A 22,067-nucleotide genomic window follows, 5' to 3' on the forward strand; every position below is an offset into this window, starting at 1 on the left:
CTTTACAGATCAGGATCACAGTTCTGGAAGGTATAGTAAAAGGCTTAGCTTTACATACTAATTCCAGCCTGGAAATCAAACTTTTTGTTGGGGTTGAAATCTCAACCCCTCAAACAGGCAATATTGGTTTAGAGGAGATGGCACTGGGATTTTCCTTTTTGCAGGCCCACAGGTGGTGCAGATAATGTAATTGTGAATTAATCTGCTGGAGGTAGATGTATTAATTGTGCGCTGTCAGAGAAATACTGATAGTTTTGGTTTTATGCATTTCTCGCATGCTGCTTTACCTGAGATGCTGTTCCTAACTGAGCCCACAGGCACTGAGACGCGGCTGCCGTTGGAGCAGGATCTGAGCCCACAGGGACAGGGGCCAGGCAGAGCCCACGGGACCCGCACAGCAGTGAGCACAGGGACCGTCCCACCTGCTGCCCTCCCCTCTGCCATTTTTCCCAACCAAAAGCATTCTGGAATGGTTTTACATCTTGCTCTGATTTCCCAATATGTGTATTTAAAGGAATTGAAAATGGTTTCAAAAGTTGTTGCAACGTGACATATAATTACTATGATGAGCTTTATTTTAGATTAAGAGAAACAATTACTACTTTGTAATGCATTTGGGGTGGTTTTGTTTGGTTGTTGTTGTTGTGTTTGATGGTTATTTTTCCTCCCCACATTGTATATTTACAGATAGTACTGTGGAAATCTGTGAATACGTGCAGTGTTCACGTGCTGCAGTTGTTTTCTCCAGAACCAAAGGAGCTCTTCCTTCAGCCCAGTGTTTGGGGTTTTGTTATGTACCGAGGCAGTGCAGTGCTTGGCATGCAGAATGCGTGGAATGCCTGCCTGCCCCCGGCTGCCTTCTGTGGGGAGGCGACACCCAGCCCACCCGAACGCCAGCGCCCCCAGACGTCATGGCTGCTGCCCACCACAAGTGGGTGTATTGTGGATCGTTTGTAAGATGTGTCATAAAGAAAACTGCAAAATATATTCCTGAAGTTGCTGATAGTGAAACGTAGACTCAGGTAGATGTTAACCAACAAAAGCTGTGTCAGTTTTTTATCTTGGGCAAAAATCAATGACGTACCTTTTCCCAAGATGGGTTTGAAAGGGCAGTGCGTTTGCTAATGGAACTAATGTATGATGCAGTTGAGCAACACATACGCCAAAACGAAATTTCTACCCACTTAAGCAACCTCAGTACAGTATTTGTTCTGCCCTAATGCCATTTGTCTTTCACCTGTGTGGCATTTTGGGCAGAATACTAAAAACTACTAACACCAAGGCCAGCTTCATCTCTGCTCTGCTGGCATTATTCTGCTGAGCGTGCAAAGGCTTTTCAGGAGAGCGAGTTGCTGCTCCTGTGCTGCCAGGCTGCAGGGAAACAGCCTAAAGACCTGCCAGGGAGCAAGAGCTGCCACATGCATGGCCTAAACCCAGGGATGAAAGATAAATTTGCAGCCTGCGCATCTGTTTCTTTGGGGGGAAAAAAAAAAAAAAGTAAAGGGAAAAGAAGTATTTAAAATATGCTGTCAATCTTTGGTTTTTGGCAAGAAATGCTATGCATATGGCTGACGGTGATGATAATACTCCAAGCTGTAGCGAGAAACGCTCCGAGCACAGCTCGGGGTAGTGACGGGGATTCCGTGCCCGAGTAGGACGGAGCCCCGGGACCGGTGGGGCGGGCTGGCCGCCCACCTGAGGCAGCCCCAGCAGCCCGGGCCACCTCTGGCGGGCACAGGCGCTGCCCCGCGCCCTGCACCGTAGGGACCGGCGTCCCTCCGACGGGAGGGGGGAGTCTCCCGTTCCTCGCCCCACGGGCCGGCCCGGGCACCCCGGCAGCGGCCCCGGAGCCCCGCGGGGAGCGGCGGGCGGGGGCGGGCGGCGCGCATGCGCAGAGCGGCGCCCTCTCACCCCGCTCAGCTATGCCAAGTATGTGCGCGGCGGAGCCGGGGCCGGGCGCGCGGAGCCACGCCGCCATGGGGCAGCGCGGCCCGGGGCTGCCGCTGCCACCGCGGCGCAGGGGGTCGGCCGGCTCCGGCGGGCTGGGGGGCAGCACCCGCTGAGGCGGCGGGGGAGGCGGCTCCCAGGCATGGCGGACCCGCTGCGCAGGACGCTCTCCAAGCTGCGGGGCAGGAGGTCCCAGCGAGGGGCGGCGGCGGGCGCCGGGCACCGCCACGGCGGGGTGTGCGCCCCGCAGGGTAAGTGCCCGGGACGGCTGGGGGTCCGGCTGCGCTGCTCCGGTTGCCCGCCCGCCACCGGCCGCCCTTCCACCTGCCGGGCGCGAGCGGCGGGAGCGCCGGGACGGCGGCGGGCGGCCGGTTCCCCGCCGGGCGAGGGGGTCGAGGAGCCCCGTGGGCGCCGGGGATGTGCCGTGGGCCCTGCACCGGAGAGCCCCGGGCGGGGCCGGCGGTGGATGCCGGACCCTGGTGCTGCTGCCGGTGGGGCTTTGCCCGGGTCTGTGCATTTTCCGTCTCTCCGTGGAAGCGGCGTTCACGTGCTAACCCGGCGATGTCCCTTGCAGACGGTAACTTTGTTACTCCTCCCAAACTGGGGAGAGAAAGCTCCGCGAGGCAGGGGAATGGCGCTTTAGGAAAAATAATTAATTTTTCATACCTTTGGAAGATCTGGTTTCTCTCTACAAATCCATGAGGCTGTTTATTGTAGCCTGTACTTTACATTTGTGTTTTAGCATACCGGAATAGAAGGGATCTATCGGAATGCTGTAAGCTGCTAAAGCAAAAAGCAGCTGATCCGGTAACTCCCGCAGCATCGCGGCTTCGCTTAACTTCAGCCTTTGCAGCAAGTCCGCGATTGCAGGGGAAAGGACTCGCTGCCGGTTTATTCCTTATGGAACCGTCCATGTTTAAAAGCTGACTTTATTTTCATTGGCCAGTGCTAATTTATATAAACTGTAAGCAAACAAAAACAGAGGCTTGAAACGGATAGGGTTTTCAATGCAGTTGCCAGTGTGCAGTGAAATTAAATAAGTTATTTATTTATGTTTGGAAAAGTTTTTGGTTTTTCACCAGGTAACCTTCAAATTTGTTGTGAACAGAGATCAGGCACTTCAGCAAATCTAAATTTAGGTCTTAAATCAATCCTCAACAGTAGTATCCTCACATGCATAATCACTCTTTTTCTTGGCAATAAAAATTCCTCATTAAAATAAGAGGGTGTTTTTAATTTAGACCACTGTGTGAGTCCCTGATCATTTTCTTATCATATGACTGTTTGTCATTCTTTGGCTTTTGTTTGCTGCTTTTCTTTTTGTGTGTACTTGAAAACTTACGAATACATATTTAGTCTTGCTGTTGTTCCTTTTAGATACATAATTATTATATTTTATAGTTTTACTAGGAAACTTAGTGAAAGAAAATGTGTTTCAATAGTTACTATTACAACCAGAAGAACTAGGAATGGTTTTGATCCATATATGGAGAAGCTGGAAAAAGCTGTTCCTCTCTTCATTGTGGTTTGAAAAGCAGTACACAGTATCACATTGAAATATGGTTGCCTTCATAGTAGACAGAATATAAATTTTGATATCAGTTGTGCTGAAACATCGAAGCTCTGGTTTCTGAGCTGTTAGGTGAGTTGTTACCATAATATTTTTAACTTTAAATAGTGATTTATTTGATGTTTTGTAGATAGATCAGAAGGTGAAGGGAACTTGACTTGTTTATTTGTTTTTTTTTCCTTAAACACTGTGTTGAAGGAGGAACTGTTGTTGTGTTATGTATCTATATGGAGGCCTGGTCTCTTTTGGAGAATATATTAAATACATTAAAGTGAAGTGCTAATAGACAGTCATCAACATTCTTCTGAATTAAACTTTACTCTAGAACCAAAAGTATGTGCCTGACCTGTGCATCTCTGAAAGCTTTGTATTTACTTAAATTAGGCTTGTTGCTATGACAGCTAATGATGTTGAAAACTTGCTGTGTTACAATGAAGCACTGGTTGTGCAGATACTTGCATGTGAAACAGTTTGTTACTAAAATAAACACAGGCATAAGGGTTTTGCGGACCAGGGCCAAGTTCGAATAAAGGGGAAGCAGCGCTTGCAAATCCAACTATCGATTGCAGGAGCTGCAGCTGGGAGATTTGCATGTCAGTGTATCATTTGGATGAGATTCAGTGAACATTTACAATCAGTGACCTCTGGCAGCATGTTGGCTGATTTGGAGACAGAGAAGGGGTAGTTGTGAATACCTGTGATACGTGGCATGTCTCTGCAAGCAGCGGGGTTGTTGGAGTACACTGGAGGTACTTGATTATTAATGTTTCTGTGGTAAGCTTTTGCAGGTGGTTCGTTACTGAGATACCCAGACGGATGTTGAAAACAAAGCTGAGTTTGCTCTGTGCATTTGCTGCCTCTGGGACACAAGGGCAGGCTGAGGCTGAGGCCAGATGTGGCACTGGGTGTATATTTAGGCACACTGTACCACTTTGGAACCTGCTGTTTCGGGAACTGTGTGCTGTCTTAACCAGCGTGGGAGGGTGTGCGTTGCTGCAGTGGGGCAGGAAGTAACAGATATTTTTGTTTGTGGAAATACAGCGCTCAGATGCTCCATCTATTCATGTCACCGGAGCAAGGACCGCAGTGGAGGGCTTTGAGGTAGTTGTCACCAGCAGGAAGGTGCCTGCCCAAGACATCCCAGATCCAATGTGACTTCTTGGCAATGTAGGCATAACCCCATGCCCACTACAGATTATTTCCCCATCCTTTTGGTTAGTTCTTACTTGAAATAGTAAAGGGTAACCTTTATGATGGCGGGTTTACATTTCCAGGCTATGGATGGGGAAAGGAATATGATTGCTGCCAATTCACTGAAACTTTGCCAGAGTTCTGCATCTTCAGCCCTGCTTTCACATTTTCCTCAGATTCTATTAATTAATTGACTGATTCAGGCCGCAGTGTAGCAAAGCACTTCAGTGGAGGTGTGTACAGGCTTCAAAATGAACACATTTAGGTTTGTTAATTCTTCGAACCAAGTTAATTCTTCAAATCACAAGTAGTGTTTGTGTTGCAGTTTAGCTAAACAAGCAAACATATTTTTTAGGAAAAAAAATCACCAAATGATGAATTTTGATCAAGTGAAATGATAGTCTTTCAGATCTTATCAAGGATCTCTTCTGTCAGTAATGTACAAACCTAAAAAGAGGGTCAAAGGGAAGGTGTCCAACTGTCTGTCTTTTTCCTGTTACCCTATATGCAGTAAACTTAGCTGAATTTACAGAGCTTCTCCTCCAGAGAGGTGTACGTATTTTAATATCCATTATTGGTGTGTAAATATTTTTTTTTATGAGAATACTGTTTAGACAGTATCAAATAAGTGCTCCCGTCTGAAACTTTGAGTTACAGGGGGCTTTGCATGAAATCGAGTCATCTGTTTTTTAAGAATCCAGCTATCCCCATCCAGTCAGGGCCAGCCCTGTCTGGCTTGTCCTCCGCAGAGGAGGACGTGGATTACCTGACCTTGGAGTTTTTCATTTGTGTGCGCTTGCAGCTTTCCTTTCTGTGAAGGGGCTGGTGTTTGCCATGCACGGTCCCACCTCCCCAGCTGGGATGTGGTGCTGCAGCCCTGCAGTCTGCTGGGCTCTGGCACTGCTGCTGCGCAGGCACCTTGGACCTGCTCTGACAAGGGACTCAAGTGGAAGTGGCTTTTTCTATGCATAATTAAATGTTTGGCTGTTGCTTTAAAGAAATTGTGTCAAGCTTGGGGAGCAGTCAGTGAAACCTGATTGTTTCATGAAATTTTCATTGTGTAATGAGATACTTTAAAACTTTTCTAAGTTTCCTCCTTCTCATTCTTTCCTTTCATGACGGTGTGTTTCATTTTATTCCCGGCAAATCAGGGATGCTTCTGTCTTAATTACAGGTTGAAGCTGGTAAGGATAGTCCTTTCTGGAGTTTCTTTTTTGCAAGACATAAAGAATCGTAGAATCATTTTGATTGGAAAAGACCTTTAAGATCATCAATTACCATTACCTAGAACTACCAAGTCCACCCCTAAACCATGTCCCTAAGAATCTCATCTACCTGTCTCTTAAACCCCTCCAGGGATGGCAACTCAACCACTTCCCTGGGCAGCCTGTACGTCACCTTTATTTTGTAACTAAATCTAGAAATTAATCTATGTGAGGTTTTTTTGTAGCCATTTAAGGCATACATTACAGGAAAACCAGGGGCTATTTCTTCATTGGCATGAACAAACTCGAAACACTGCACAGGAACTTTTCAAAGTAATGATACCTGAACTTAGCTGAACAAGAAGCAGCTGTATCTAAGTATGCGTGACCTTTCAGCAGGGCTATTTCACTGACATTTATCTAAATTACATGGTGTTAAAAATACAGCCAAACAAGTCTGACTCTTTATTAATTATGTGTACATTCTGGTTTGACAGGCTGAAATATAATTTTATTATCACATCAACTTTTGTCCTTTTGGATGAGGTCTAGTTGCGAATGTCATACGACAGTATATGTGTTCATCTGTCAAAAGCAAAATTATATTCTAAACATTTGTTTTTCCCTCTCTTTTTGTCTTTGTGGGAACAGATCTAATAGAAAATGTTTACATAGCTTCGAGAAGCAGGAAGGACCCCAAGTCCCCGCAGGCCAGCGAGGTCCCTGTGCACAGGCCACGGGTGAACAGCATCACTGTTTCTAAGAAACGCAGCTGGCTGCAGCAGAGCACGCACCGACCTCCTCCTCCACTGGCAGAAGACAATACCTCCAAAGAAACGCAGGAGGCTGTTATCCCGGTACCCAAATCTCCCATCCTGCTGTCTGAACCCCCAGTGCTGCGGGCTCCTTCCACGTCACCCGTGTGGCGGGAGCGCCCGGTGCGAAGCTGCGCTCCCATCAGTGCCCTGCCAAGCACCGCGGGTCCTGCCGTGCCGAGGAGTGCCGCTTCGGACTTTGGTGAGGATAATGACGCAGATGATGAAGGAGAAATATGGTACAACCCCATCCCTGAAGATGATGAGCCCGACTTGCTGAGGGTCCCCTCTTATGCTGTGAAAAGCCCTGTTGCTGTGGGCTCCCCAGTGATTCGGTACAACCCCGTTCCGGGGGGTGACTCGGGGACAGCCACAGGCCCCCATGAGGGTCCCCTATGCTCCGTGGGGAGCACGGGGACCAGCCGGACAGGTCAGCCCAGTGAAGCGAGTCAGGCCGATGCCATGCACGCTGGGCAGCACGTGCAGCAGCACCGGCAGAGGTTTGCCTGCAAGACTCCCAGCCTGCCGGCAGCAGAGGACAATCCTGCTTTTAAGTGCCCTTCAACAGGTAAGAGGGTTCAGCAACCTGAAAGTATGATGTCCTGTTTTCTTTTAGAGGAATAATAAACCCTTCTTTTGTCTCCCTTTCCTTTTCTCCTCCTTTTATCTTTATCAAGCAAATTTCCGGTGGAAATGCATGTCGTGTTCACAAAAAATGACTCGTGTTGTGCGACTGATGGCTACTAAATGTAGAGCTGCACAGCGGTTTTTCAGTCAGCTTGTTCATGGCATGTCCAGGTGTTGTTGTCGTCTGTGCTCTTTGTCCCCCAGCTTGCTTAAGGCAAAGGTTTTACAAAGAGCATTTGCTAAAACCTGGTAATGTGAGGACACACTGGGTTTCCTTTCTGCTAACTAGTGTCTAACCCTGGCTTTGGATTCCAGCCGAGGAGCTACTTAATGTCTGCAGAAGTTTCTTTAACTTGCTGTCTGGGACTTTTTAATAAAGACATTTTGGAAGATCATAAACGCTATTCATCATGTTGCTTTCTGTAATTGCCGTCTTGTTGGCTGTCTCAGGCTGATCTCTAATCTAATAGACTGGAGAGGAGTGATTTTCACTTTCAAAAGCCAACCTCTTTATTCCTTGTTATCTTTGGCTGAGTGTTTGATACTCTCATTTCCATAATTCCATTAGTGTGTGAATTCAGCATCTTATTAAAGATTTTTTGCAGTCTATTAAAAAAAAATACAAACAAACCCCTAACAAAACCAGTACCACACCAAACAAAAGTAAGCAGAGAAAAACCCCAACCCTTTCCAAAAAGGAATTATTTTAAATTACTGATGTGCCTTATATTATCTTGACCTTAACTCCAGTAACCTGTTGAAGTTAGAAACTTAGTGTGAAGTTCAGGAGACAGGGAATTCCAGCTTCCCCAATTCGGAGAAAGTTCATACTTTCTTTGTGCTGACATTTAAGAGCCTGTATTTCTGCCCAGCTTGGCAGACAGGACGTGAAACACTGGTGTCAGTGCCTGAGTGTGCACTGACCTTGCAGGAGCCCCCATCCTGGTGGCCCCGTCTAGCCTGGCCATCCCTTTGGGCTTTGGCCCCATGTCCCTGTGTGCCGGGAGCTGCTGAGCCCAATTCCCAGTGCAGAGATTCCTTCTGGGAACAGGGCTTGTGTTCAAAGGCACCAAAGCAACTGCTGTAAACAGCGGAAGAACAAACACTCCGTCGTCTCTTTTGGGACCTCACATTTTGTTCTTTCTGTGGAAATGCTGCAGATACAAGTGTATTTTTAGTAGCAAACTGTGTTAAAGTTATTGGGCATTTATTTAGAAATAGCTCACTTTACAGCTGCATTAAATACTTAGACCAGTTGTGTTTGCTTGCAAGATAGATGGAATATCATGTTCTTGGGTAGATTTCTGCTGTCATTGGAGCTCTAGGTGCTTTGGAGAGGTCAGTAAGCATGGTTATTTAGGAAAGCCATGTGTGTGTCCTGCAGACTGTTTGACCCTCATTTAAGTGGCTAATCTCTCAGTGTATAGGTGACTATTTCTTTAAAAAATAAATCCCTTGATATAAGAAGAAAAAAAATCAAAATTGTTTTCATGCTGAAGAAACATTTATTTCTGAAAACAAAATTGTCCGTTTAAAGTGTCTTATGAAACCAGGAGAAAAGTGTTAGGAATTTCTCCTGATTGTTTTTTTAATGCATTGATTTAATTAAGGTACTTTAAATGCAACTCTTCTTTTGCATGTATTGAATAGTGATCACATTGAATAGATTAATTGATGAAGTGGATCCCTGCTGCTCAGTAATTGGCTTTCTTATGGAGAAGTGGCTTAGTTCTTATTTTTAATCCAGTTAAGGTGTTTACAGTTATTTTCAGTGAAATTTAAAATGACAGCTCATCCATACAAAATTACTGCATGAAGGACAACATGGCCAATTTAACTTTATTTTTGTTAGGACCTTGTTTGAATTATACAATGGCTATGGAATGTCTATGTTCTTGGAGAGCCAGGTACATTAAACAGTAATTCCTAACAAATAAGCAATTACTACTTTGGGGAAAAGTCTGCTTACCTTTCTGATTGATATGATTTTTATAGATGTCAATATTGGTTAACATTAGAGTCTGAAGTATTAGATTTTGAGAAGCACAGACAGGAAAAAGTAGGGCACCATAAAAACAAAATATATAGTTGTTAATTTTGTCATTTTCTGTTTTCTTCTTTGGATAATGGAATCAATTTTACCTCTATAACTTTAGACATTGCTGCCTTATTTGGATCTTCAATTTTGTAGAGAGAAAATTGTCATGGATTTTTTTTTTTTTCTTTTTGTCTTTTTCTTTTTTTTCTGAGATTCTTTATTAGGCAGAATATTAAGAAAAAAAAATAAATGATAGGATTCAGCTATTGGGAATCTTTCCAAACACAGCAGCAAATAGATATTTCTTGTAAATGTTATCAGTAAAATGGATCATAGTTTTTAGAGGTGCTAATTTACCCCACAGTCTTAATTTACACCATTAGTACCTGGTGTTAATCTGGTTCCTTTCTACAGCAAATGCCACTTACGTTAATAGGATTTGTCAGGTAATTCCTTAGTGAGTTATTTTAGCTGTGCTGGCTTTTAAAAGGAAACTGATTAAAAATAAAGCATTACCATGTATTTTGTTTATAAGAAATACACAAAAGGTAAGAATAATAAGATAACTTGTTTCCAAGTTATTAATGTAGAAACATAGTGCCAGCTCATACTCTTAGTTCTGTGGGAGAAGAGTTTAAGTGGAAAGGACCCTGGAGGCTGTTTTTAATTTGGGGTCTCTGTCCTTGAACAGGCAGAATGTTTATGGTTGGAAAATGGGAATATTTTTTGTTATATGCAATATGAAAAAAAAAAATATATAGCTTTTGCATATATAAAATGTTGAAGTGAATTTTCTTTACAAATGTTTAGAATTGTATGTTTTTATAGATGCAAAATATTGAAGAAAAACACCCCTTCATAATGTCAGCTCCTGCAATAGATTCATGTTGTGGAGCTCTGAATAGTGCCTTCTGAAGAATTTGTAATATTTTTGCTTTTGGGGAGGATTATTGTTGGAATTAGTGTCCACCTGATCAGTCGGATCATCTCACATGTGTCTGTATCTCAGAGGCATCCTGGTAGGACTTGAGCAATGTAGGTTACCAGGACCTGGACTGTGCTTTTGCTACTGAAAATGTATGTGTGTTAGTTGTCTGGATGGGAAATCCTGAGAGGAATTGCTATGAACAGATTTCTTTTCAATTTTGTAGGAAGTGAAGGTTTGTACTATATTCCTACTTAACCCCAATACATGCCAACTGGAGCTTGGCTTATATCATGTTTAAACTACAGAGCTCTTTCTCCACTTAGACTGTGACCACTGTCCTGGTTTCCAAATACATCTTTTGGTGCCAATGCAGGCAAATACTTTGCGTGCCTAGATGTTGCAAATAAGCTTCCAGCAATACATGTAGGGTATACTGGGCAGCAAATCCTATCTACCAGTTTCCTTCCACACATTGCAAATACTATTTGCTTAATGTTTTTGTGCTTGTTTGTTTTCCAAGTGCAAGGAGCTTTGGTTTCATGAGGCAGAAAAGCATTCCTGTGTAATGTTTGAGATACCTAAATAGTTTGGCGTGTGGCAGAAAGGTCCCTCTGCCCCCTTATCCTCCTGCAGAGCTGAAGCCAGTTTGGCGGTGGGCTTTTGGGGAGTTTGTGCATGTGCTTTGGAAGGTCAAGGGCTTTCTCATGCATGTGTCTTTGATATGTGAGGTGACAATACCATAAAGACCTGCTGGTCAAAGAGGCAAAAGGATGTAGCAGCTGTGGAGTGGAAGTAGTTAATTTAAAATAGCTATTGCCTTTTTCAGTTTCTGATTTGTACTAAATAACTGTATCCTCAGACTGGGGAAATGGGGAAAAGCTGCTTTTCATGCTGTGAAAGACACAGTGAGGGGAGGAAATTGTCATTTGACCAGCCCAGTGGGACCGTGCTTGGCATCAGCCGTGGTGCTGCTGTCTGCATCCCGGCGCGGCTCCAGTGCCAGAACAGAGCCGACCGCGGTTTATGTGTATTGCAGAACCACTGATGTTTAAAATATCTGCAACAAACTCATGCTTGTTTGTGGATACTGAACTCTGAAGTCTGGTCAGAGATCTGAAGTGCTGTTACGTGTACATGTTCCTCTCTCTGGGGTACCCCTGTCAGTGATGCTCTGAGGATCCCGCCCTGATGCAGGGCAGGTGGTGGTCAGCCCCTTTACCTCTCCATGAGCCCTGGGAGGTTACTCTGTAATCACTTCTCTTTTTAATTAATGGGCTATTTAAAGCAATTTATTTTGTATCTTCTTCTCCTGTAAAAGTGATCCCTGGGTTTATGGGTTTGTCACAGCTTAATTAATGTCAGTGTGCATAGTATTTGATGAAAACAAACTACCTTTAAAGGGCTCTTAAAGATTTTTTTTTTTTTTTTACCTTTTTAATAATGTCTCCATTCTTTGAAGCATTACGTGGCATAGAACTCAGAGACTGCATTGATCAAAGTAGTAATATTTATAAAGGTAAAAAACCCTTAAAAGGGTTTCTTCAGTTTATTTAGACAGTTAACATGCTACATAGAAATAATTCAAATTTTTAAAAAGTTCTTTTTTGTATTTTTAAGGGTTTTTTTGCGTGTCTTTTTGTTTTTGTTTTTTAATCCACAGTTGCACATGTGAATAGAGGTGATGCTTTCCTTATATCTTAATAGAAGTTGCTTGAATTTGAGACAGCATGAATTCTCTTAATGACATTTACCATTCTACTGAAGTTGTGTAGGTCTGGAAGTACCTGAGGATGAAAAAACATAACTTGCCTGCACCTAAGTTAACAGCCTTTGACATCAGTAGAGCTGTGCCATTTGTGTCAGCTGAGGATCCAGATCAGTACCTATCAGGTTTAGTTTGGTGGGAACTCAACATTTCCATTAACTATGAGCGTGGCTGTTTGATACTTCAATAGTTTACTTTCATAAGGAAGTGATGGTTTTCTGACTTACCTCAACTTGTTGTCCCAAAAATATTAATAAATTACAGGTTTTCTGAGGAACTTCGAAATAACTCAGAAACCCTACCTTAAGCAAGAAGGAATGTTACCTGTATAACAGGGGAATCAAAGGTATTTGTAAAATAGCATGTTGCTGGCCGTCGGTATGACAGTGATATATGTGCCCATGCAGAGGTAAACAACGTTCAGCAGGGTCAGACAGGCATTTTTACTGTGCTAAATCACTGCGTGTGTCTGGCAGGGGCTGTGTTGTCAGTGCTTTGGGCAGTTTGAGTCCCCTCTTGCCGTGGGACAGGGTTGTGCAGGGAATGGTCTGTCAGGGCTGCCCTGTTCCACCCTGGGGACAGTGGCAATTGCCCAGGTGGGTGCTTGGCTGGGTGGGGAGGGACCGGGGGTCTGTGTTTGTGGAGCACTGTGTGCCCCTGGGCTGTTTGTGTCCCTCCAGGTGTTTATCTGGTCATGAAAAAGCTTTATCCTTTCACGTGGGCATATTGCTGAGCAAAGTGAAAGGTGGCTTTGCTGGTCAAGCTGAACAAATAGCTGATGGAAGCAGGCACTTACCGTGTCAAGTCATTTCAATTCGAATTGTGTTGGCCTTCAATACTTTTTTTTTTTTGTTTGTTTTATACTGCTAAAGCTTCTGGAAAGCATAAGGTAAATGTAGTATATCATGGAACAGCCCAGATTGTGAAAGACCTCAGAAGGTCATCTGGTCCTTTTGGTGGGAAAGGGAACCTAGATGATATTACATAGCATCCTGTCCAGTCACGTCTTGAAAATTTTCAGCAATGTGGACGTTGTTCCAGTGATTGATTGCTCTCACTGTAAAAAATAAATGAATTGTATATACACGCACTTATATTTATACATATAGTCAGCTGCATCACAAGAAACTGACCATGCCGTTGCCCTGGTAGTCATCTGTGTGACAGGTGCTTCTTACGTTTCATCTCCTCCTACCATCCTTCTGTAAGGATATTTTCAAAGTTCAACTGCTCAGATGGGATGTGCAGTGGTGGAGCGAGAGGGGACAGGCACAGTGAGGAGCCTGTTTGCAGCACAGCCCTGTACTGTGGTGAAAGGAGCGAGACCCAGCTCAGTTCCTCTGGCAGCCTGTGTCGAGAGGGCTGGCTGGGGAAGTGTGGTGTGACCAGGCTGTGCTACCGCTCCCCTTGCAGCTTGTTCAGAGCTGTGTCATGGACACTCTTTAAAATTGCGTGCATACCTCAGCACATTGCTGGCTTTAGCGGAACAAGATGTGGCTCAGTGCTGATGGGAATACCGTCCTGCATAATGCTCCACTGTTCAGTTTCTTCCAGCCACATATTTCATTTTAACTATTTGGTGCTAAATGCAGCAGAAGTTGGACACATAAAAGTCGGAGTGTTAGGTTGGCTCTTTGGTTTTAATGAGCTGGGGCGAAGTTTAATTTGCTGGCTTGCTTTTCCAGGCCTGTGCCAGAGGCTTTTGACAGAAGGGGAAGATTAATGCTACAGGCTGAAGTGTGGCACTGATCGCTGCCCAGCGCCCCGGGCCAGCCCACCAGTGGGACCGGGCTGTGATTTGCAGTACAAGGGGAGGCTTTGTCCGCTTTTATCAAACACCACATTTCTAACTAGCTGCCTGCCAGAAAAGCACAGCAGGCGTGCTAGAAATAGCCCTTCCCCTGCAAAGGAACTACTTCTATGAGATGGAGGGCTAAATGAATTTTCCTCTGTTGCTCTGGAAAACAGATTCTCTGTGTTATTCTTCATAACTGAAACTTTCCTTTATAAAGATACTCCTTTAAGCAACTATCTGCAAAAGTTATTAAAGCCAAACTGCTGTTTGGACTAGAACTAGTCTTTGTAAGGTTTTTTGGGGGAGAAAAAACAAAACAACAACAAATCACTTTGGTCAAAGACCAGATCACCTGATTAACTATTTAAGCTAAGTATAAAAGTAAGTTATAGTTAAATGGTGAAAATAAGTTTGAATGAACAGGGAACTTGTAAAAATCACTAGCTGTGTGGTGGTTTGGACTTGAAGTGATTAGTTTAGAATTAAAGCCTTTGAGAAATCTGTAGTAGAAATGTCTGTAAAGTATGATTTACCAAGTAGCTTGTGAAAACAATGCTTTTTTTTGCCCCTTTTTTAATATATATATGCTGTAAATAGACTGCTCCCTTCCCTGGCTAGCAAGGGGGGATGATGGATGGATATAGGTGTCTGAGTCTCTGTGAGTTGCTTGGACTAATTGCACCCCTCAGGGTTAGTGTGCTCGGGAGCTCTGGGGTACCCTGCACCAGCAAGGTTACACGAGTCCTGCTGGGAGCTGCTAAAATTTGCAAAGTGATGGGTGAATGGGGTGGTTATTGCTATTAATAGCAAGAACCACTGCTGGTTTCTGAAGGGATAGAAAAGTGACTGTGAGAGTACTCATATAATTTTATTAATATCTGTCATCCTGGCCTCAGCTGCCCTCTTGGCATCCTTCATTAATTCATGTAAATCCGTTGCCTTTCCTATAGTCATTACTGCCTCATGCTGGTGAAAGTGAGAACAGCTTGAGCTATAACTTGGTGTTTGGATTTCCTCAAGTGTTGGAGCATGAGGTGAACTGCAGGTTCCTGACTGTGTGCGGTACTGTCTGTCTGATCATGTTCCTTAATCAGTTGTCTCTTACTACTAAATTGAGGAAGTCTCTTTTTCTTTTTCGCTCTTCAACATCAGCGCTGACTGTTATGATTTTTTCTTTTTTAATTTTTTTGGTACCTTGAAAAGTGGGTGATTTCCCACAAGGATGTCACTTGGGACACTTCCAGCCCTCTCATGGGATGTTTGTGCCAGAAAAGATGGGAACTTGAAGACAGGAATTGAGGCAGTGCAGGATGCAGCTTTTGGAAGGAATAAATCCTTGTTGTGTTCCTCCTCCATCCTATGGTGGAAAGGAGGAACTGATAGAAATGGAAGAAAAGGTGGGAAGTACTGCCTGGGTCTACATGGGAGGGATTTAGGGCTCCTCTGATTAACAAGGACATGCACAAGAGTATAGCCATATTCTTCACTGGAGACAACTGTCTATCCTCTGGACTTAAGAGGAGTAGACAACACTGATCTGTTGGCTATGTAGCTAACTGCTTCATAGACAAGGGTGTGTTTGTCACCTTCCAGTGTTTTCCCATTTAAGACTGGTTTTGTTGCACCTGTGCCCTGGGAATGCAGCCCTGTCTGCTCGTATGTGGGATACAGAACAAATTGATCAAGCTGGATGCAGCGAGTGAGGTAGCTCATTTGTTTATACGTAGTTTCTGGCTCTTTCATCTCCAAAAAGCAGAACAAATCTGTCTTCTGACTATGAGCTGCCAAATTTGGCTGAACAAGTCAGCAGAGCACAGCTTTCTGAATGCTCATGAACACCTGACGGATGAATGAATGATGGTTGTCTAAATGAATTGCGTTTATCAAGTTACAGCAAATCAGCATGTTTTCCCCTAGTTCAAGGTTTACTTTTTCGTTACTGAGAGGTTTGAAAATGATTATCTGTTCTCTTTTTTTTCCTAAAGGGTCTGGAGTTGTACTTGCACACAAGGCTGATGTACCCTCAACAGAAGTTTCTCCTCCAAGTCCCAGTCCTCTGAAAAAAGGTGGCTCAATCAACTGGCCTTTCCCTGATAGAATTAAATCTCCCAGGACTGTGAGGAAGCTTTCTATGAAAATGAAAAAGCTGCCAGAGCTGAGCAGGAAGTTGAGTGTCAAGGGAACATCAAGCCATACTAGTTCAGATAATCCTTCCCTGCCAAAGGGAAGCTGCCGGGATACAAGCCATACAGTGTCTTTGCCATCTTCTGGAAACTCTACCACAGCTGCCAGCAGGAATGTGATAAGTCGTTACCATCTTGACAGTAGCGTGTCGTCACAACACACCTACAAAAAGAAAAGCTTAAGGAGCTCCAAATCCTTCAACAAAGGTGGTTACCTCAGTGATGGTGACTCTCCTGAACTTATAACAAAATCAGGGAAACATGGGCATGAAACCAAGTGTGGGAAAGGAAAGGAGGGTCTTCCAAGTAACAGTGGTAAAACTGAAATAGATATTGATGCTTTCAGACACTACAACTTCTCTGATCAACCCAAGTGCTCTCAGTACATCTCTGGACTCATGAGCGTCCACTTTTATGGTGCTGAAGACTTAAAACCACCAAGAATAGACTCAAAAGATGTCTTTTGTGCAATACAGGTTGACTCAGTAAACAAAGCAAGAACAGCCCTGCTTACATGTAGGACAACATTTCTAGATATGGACCACACATTCAACATAGAGATTGAAAATGCTCAGCACTTAAAGCTGGTGGTGTTCAGCTGGGAACCCACCCCACGGAAAAATCGGGTGTGTTGTCATGGAACTGTGGCTCTTCCCACTCTCTTCCGAGTGACAAAGACGCATCAGCTGGCTGTCAAACTGGAACCGAGGGGGCTTATTTACGTCAAGCTGTCACTCATGGAGCAGTGGGAAAACTCTCTTGATGGCCTTGATGCGGATCGGGAGCCTGTGATGTTTGGGATAGATGCTCGAAAAGTTGTAGAAAAGGAAAATGCAGGCTTGATGGTGCCACTTTTGATGCAGAAATGCATTCTGGAGATTGAAAAGAGAGGCTGTCAGGTACTGTGCTTATTTTAATCTGTTTTGTTAGTATTTCTGTGTTGGGACAGCTGTTGTTGCAGAGCATGAGCAGTGAGGAAGAAAAGGGGAAATTATAAACACCTTTACATGTCATTTTTTTTGCGTTGGTTTGGTGAGCATCATTATGTGGGAAGAACTGTGTGAAATCAATGCTTCCAACTTGGTCTTTGTGAAGGAGACGCATGTTGACTTACAGCTTTGCATTAGGACCAGAGATAGTGAAATGAACTTGCAGCCCCCAGCGTGTAGTCACCCTCAAAAAGCAGAGCTGAGAACTTGAAAATGCCCAATTCCCGGGACACAGATCACTCTGTAAGGACATATTGAATCTATCTGCAAAAATAAGAGTATAATGTACCCTCCTACCCAATATTGAGGCATTACATACAGTGACAGGTCTTTTGACAAAACCTTGCTCACGTGTGTGCAGTCTCAAGCCAACATGCCAAAGACTCATCTACCATCAGTTTGTGTACAGCACTAAGATGAGGAGAAGATGCTGAGGTGCTGAATTGTTTCCTCTTACCACTGCTCCTTACCTTTCTTGAGGTTGTTTACAAAATTAGGACAGGAGGTGGATGCTGTAAGGCAACAGTGTCTGCTCTTCAGCCTAATGCAGGGTATTGGTCGGTGTAACCTAATGGACAGAAATATGGGTGAGAAATGAGGTATGGAAACAAATCCCCAGTTACAGATGCTGGACAAGAAGTCTGTTAGGAAGAAAGAGGCACGGTCCTGAGGCTGGATGTTCCCCTTGGCAGTTAATTTGGAACTGGTGGGAGGACTCTTGCACACTGTTCCACAGTGTGTGTGAGCCCTCAGTTTCTTCTACACCTGTTCTTGCTCAGGTGAAATTAATTAGTAATCACAACTACCACAGTTACTATTTTAAATTGGTGGCAGGTTGGATGTAGTTCCAGGTATTATGAGATTAACTCTGCTATTTATAACTTAGGTCATAAAATATAGATAGAAATGGTATTTCTGTGTAATTACTTTGCTGGAAGTCACTGCTAATAGCAACTGTATGATTCTTATTGTGAATGCAAATCATTGGAAAAGAGAAGTTCTATTCTTTCCAATATATGTATCCCTTGGTTTCAGCATTTTGTTTTGGGCTTATTAGCACCTAGTCATGCAAATGATATTGTGTAATCAAGGCAACACTGGTAATGAAGCAGCTGGGATCTGAATTGTCTGAATGTACCTGGTGCTTTTGAGCATGAAATCTGATTTGTGTATTTGAACATGGAGGACCAAAAATGTAAAATATACTGTTAACTTCTCGTTTTAACCACGTGCTTGTCTGACATTTTTGACTTTCCTATAGACTGCATACTTCTGGCATCTCCACCTCAATTTCAGATGTGGCATTAGACAGCTTTAGAGTGAAAATAAATTGCCTTAGGCAAATACTGGATCATATTTGATCTTCGGGAACAGGGAGTATAAGTTCCACTGGATAACTTTCCACTTATTTAAACAGAAATTAATATACGGCCAGACAAATAGTCTTGTTTGCAAACCTAGATTCATATGGTCTAAGTCAGTACAGTCTAAATCAGGGGTTATTTGGGTTTTTTTTTGTCTTTGAGTCCATGGTAGTTTTGGACTACCTATTGACTGCTCACTACAGCTGCCTATGAAGTTCATAAAAAGGAAGTACAATTGATGTATTTAAGATTTAGTTCCTTAATATCATAGGAGTGCTTTATATAAATGGTGTTGATGAAAATGAAAAGTGAATAATGATAAAATGCAACATCTGAGTGCATGAAAGCAGTAGATTGAATTAATAATTCTGTCTAAGAGTGTTGTGTGTTCCATTCCTATTGTCTTGAGCATAATAAACAATCCCTGCTTTGCATAAAACTTTTCATACAATTTGAAACACCTGCAAGTCAACATCTCATAATCTTTAAAACAGTATCTTTCAGATGTAATAACAGAGTATTTGTAATTCTCTTGAAACCCTGGTTACTGGTATGAAGTATAATTTAAATTTTGGTTACTTTCTAGCTTATTCTGTCTTTCTTGTTTCCTAGGTTTGCATAAAAACGAAGCACTAAATGATTCTGACTTAGAAGTCACGTTCTGTCAATAAAATACTGCTCAGCACATTCACTGTTATGGAAAACATTAGCGTTATTCACTTAGCACTTAACAGTCCCAGCTGTGTCTCTTGTGTAATGTCTGATAATATATATTATTGTCTAATGTTAATCATTTGCACTGTTTTGAGTTTCCTTGACATAACTTTCCAAGCAGTTCTTTTTGTTGCACTCAGGAGGAGACAACACGTGATGTCAATTATTAGTCCCCTGTACAGGAAAATGACTGATGCGTGGCCATTATTTTTACTCCTAGGTGGTCGGCCTGTATCGCTTGTGTGGCTCAGCAGCGGTTAAGAAAGAGCTTCGGGAGGCGTTTGAGAGGGACAGCAAGGCTGTGACTCTCTGTGAAAGCCAGTACCCAGATATTAATGTCATAACAGGTAATCCAGTTCCTTGCTTTTCTTTTAATATAGCATCGCACCCTGTTTGTAAGGTACTTTTTTAAAAAGGTGAAATTGTGCTCTGAACTAGATTTTAGTTGTCATTTAATGAGTTGTTAACTGCTGCTTTGTATTGCTGAAGGTGAGAATGGGTGCAGTGACCTTGGGGAGGTGTAAATAGGAAGCAGCAGAGATTTGGAGGGAAGGGGGTACGGAAGGAGCTGCTTTCAGCAACCGTTACAGAGGGGAGTGCAATGTGAAAGGAGCTGAGGTCCCCGGAGCAGGTTAAATCTCTGCTGTTGGTTTGTATTCCAGCAGATCTTGAAAAACGTGCTTGTGATCTGAGAGATGCGCTGTGCTGGTTGCTCTACAGCATGTGATTGAAGGACCATCTCGGATCAACCCATTGTCTTCCCTTTACATTGGAAATAACAGGATTTTTGGAAACAGATTTCTTATGATCTTGTGTAGGCTAGTTTGAGCTGCAGGATTGTCATTTCTCCTGCTCACGCAACTGGCCCTTTACTTGCTGTCACACAGTGAGCTCCTGGCATGGGTGAGAAGGGCTAGGAGTGTGGGACGAGAAGGTCTTGAGAAGCCTCTGCATCAGCATCAGCTCTCTATATGGGAGTTGCACTGTGCAAGTTGTTTACCTTTTTTTGTTTGCTTAAAAGTGGAACAGTTTTATAACTATTGATACTTGTTATGTAAACCAAAGTTGATCTGATTTCAGGCCTCACCAAGTAAACCAATTGCTCTGTGAAACGAGGCAGAAGTATTCATTTCTTATATATCCAGGGGTAGAAAACGTAACAACAGTAGTCAGGGTCTAAATTGTACATTGAATAAATATTAACTAATGATTCAATAACTAGTTCAGTGGTTGTATGCTCCTTTTGGTAGCATCCAATGTACAGGACAGTTCTATCCTGTTTGGTTATTTACTTCATTTCAGTATATTGGGAATTAATTTTGTTCATTACACTTTATACGAAGTGGTATCAGAAGATGTTACTTGGTAACATTCACTGGGTTAAATAAGCCTTTTGGTTCTGAATGTCCAGCTAGTTGGTTCACAAGTACCAGCGTTCCCAGCAGCCAAAACTTGTGTTTGTGTTCCACTCTGATGGCGTTCACTCTTTAAAAAGCACATAGTATAAAAGATCTTTTAAACTGGATAATATTCTTCTCTTTACAAATAAATTAATAAGAAAAAGTGATAATTTCTAAGAACAGATTGTTCCATGAAATTATTGTTTTCTGCCAAACAGCAGAAACTGTCTGATATCGACTTATAAGCAGACAAATGGCAAACTGCCATTTGGTTAACGAAAACTTTTAGCTAATGGAAAACTTTTTTTTTCTTTCAATTTTGGAATAGTAAAAATGGCATTGCACTCCCATGCTATGAGTAATCATTACAATAAAACAATATTTGCAAGAACGGTTCAGGAGTATCATGGGAAAGGCTATAGGAACTTAATTCTCATCCATATATAAAAGAACCTGTAACATTTTTTAAGGATTTTGATTTTCCTGGATACATTGTACACTCAGAAACAAACAGAACTGTCTGAAACCTAAGCTTGAACTGCAGGAGAGCTCGGCACTGATGCAAAGCCCTGGAAGGGCGGTGGCACAGTCTGACTGATCTTTCCATCACAAGTTGTGATGCGGTGATTACATAGAGAAGTGTAGTTCAGTTTTTCAATGTACATTGCTGCAGACCTCATTGGTGATGGTGAACTTTTGGTGACCATGCAGGTCCTGCTGGACTCTTGGTCCTTTTTTTGTTTGTACTACTGAAGGGTAAGTTTTTGCATCCAGAATTTGTTTGTAAGCGTGAAAGGACTACAGTGTTGGTGTCTGTCTTATAGAAAGACTACTGACCATGATTTTGTATGAGTTATATTGTGAGAGTTTACTTATATGCTGTTTTCCTTACAAGGAAAAAATAGTTTGAAGACATTACTTAAAAAAATTTCTGCTTTCCCATGCTACAGCTGTGCTGTGTGATTGCAATTAGTGCCTGTGTTAGTTGTGTGTTGAAAGGAGCAAGTGCAGGGGTCCTGCATGAGTCAGGAGGTGTGTGTGTGTGTGTTTGCACCCATAACTTCTGCTGACCGAAATGCAGCCCCCTCTCTTATTAATTGTAAACAGTGTGGGCTGGGCTGGAAGGGGAACCTACCCACCATGCTTGGTACTAGGAATAAAAGAACCCACAAAACCTTTCTCGCATGTGCGTAGGGAGTTGGTTTGCGAGGGAATGGTTCCCCTGCTGTGTTTGCAATGCTGAGGCTCATGCACATGATTCATACTTCTCTAAGCCAAAACATGTGTTCCATAAAATATGAATCCTCAGCGTAAATCTTGGCTGATCTGAAGAGAAGTGCCGCCTTGCGTCCTTTTTGAAATTTGAGTAGCGCTGCTTTTCCAAAAGATGAAAAAGATATTATTTTTTTTGACAGGTCTTCAAAGACTAAAGATCGAATATTTAATGATTAAATCTTGACTGAGAAATGCTCTTGGGGTTGGCACAGCCTCACACACAGCTAAGTGTGCTCATGGCTCAAACTGAAGCGTGCAGCC

The 22,067-nt window shown here is 43.1% G+C and overlaps 1 protein-coding gene across 1 annotated transcript in view; it reads left to right on the forward strand.

The window, feature by feature from the left end:
• The first annotated feature begins 1,980 nt into the window (after positions 1 to 1,980).
• The window catches only part of SYDE2 (synapse defective Rho GTPase homolog 2), a 29,541-nt gene continuing 9,454 nt past the window's right edge, over positions 1,981 to 22,067 (forward strand). The window contains exons 1-4 of the mRNA XM_065842382.2: positions 1,981 to 2,198; positions 6,565 to 7,296; positions 15,867 to 16,963; positions 19,352 to 19,478. Of these exons, the coding sequence (XP_065698454.2) occupies positions 2,090 to 2,198; positions 6,565 to 7,296; positions 15,867 to 16,963; positions 19,352 to 19,478 (2,065 nt within the window). The 5' untranslated portion in view covers positions 1,981 to 2,089. The remainder of the gene's footprint in view (positions 2,199 to 6,564; positions 7,297 to 15,866; positions 16,964 to 19,351; positions 19,479 to 22,067) is intronic.

This window comes from Patagioenas fasciata, chromosome 6 (genome assembly GCF_037038585.1).
Source record: "Patagioenas fasciata isolate bPatFas1 chromosome 6, bPatFas1.hap1, whole genome shotgun sequence".
Lineage (NCBI taxonomy): Eukaryota > Metazoa > Chordata > Aves > Columbiformes > Columbidae > Patagioenas > Patagioenas fasciata.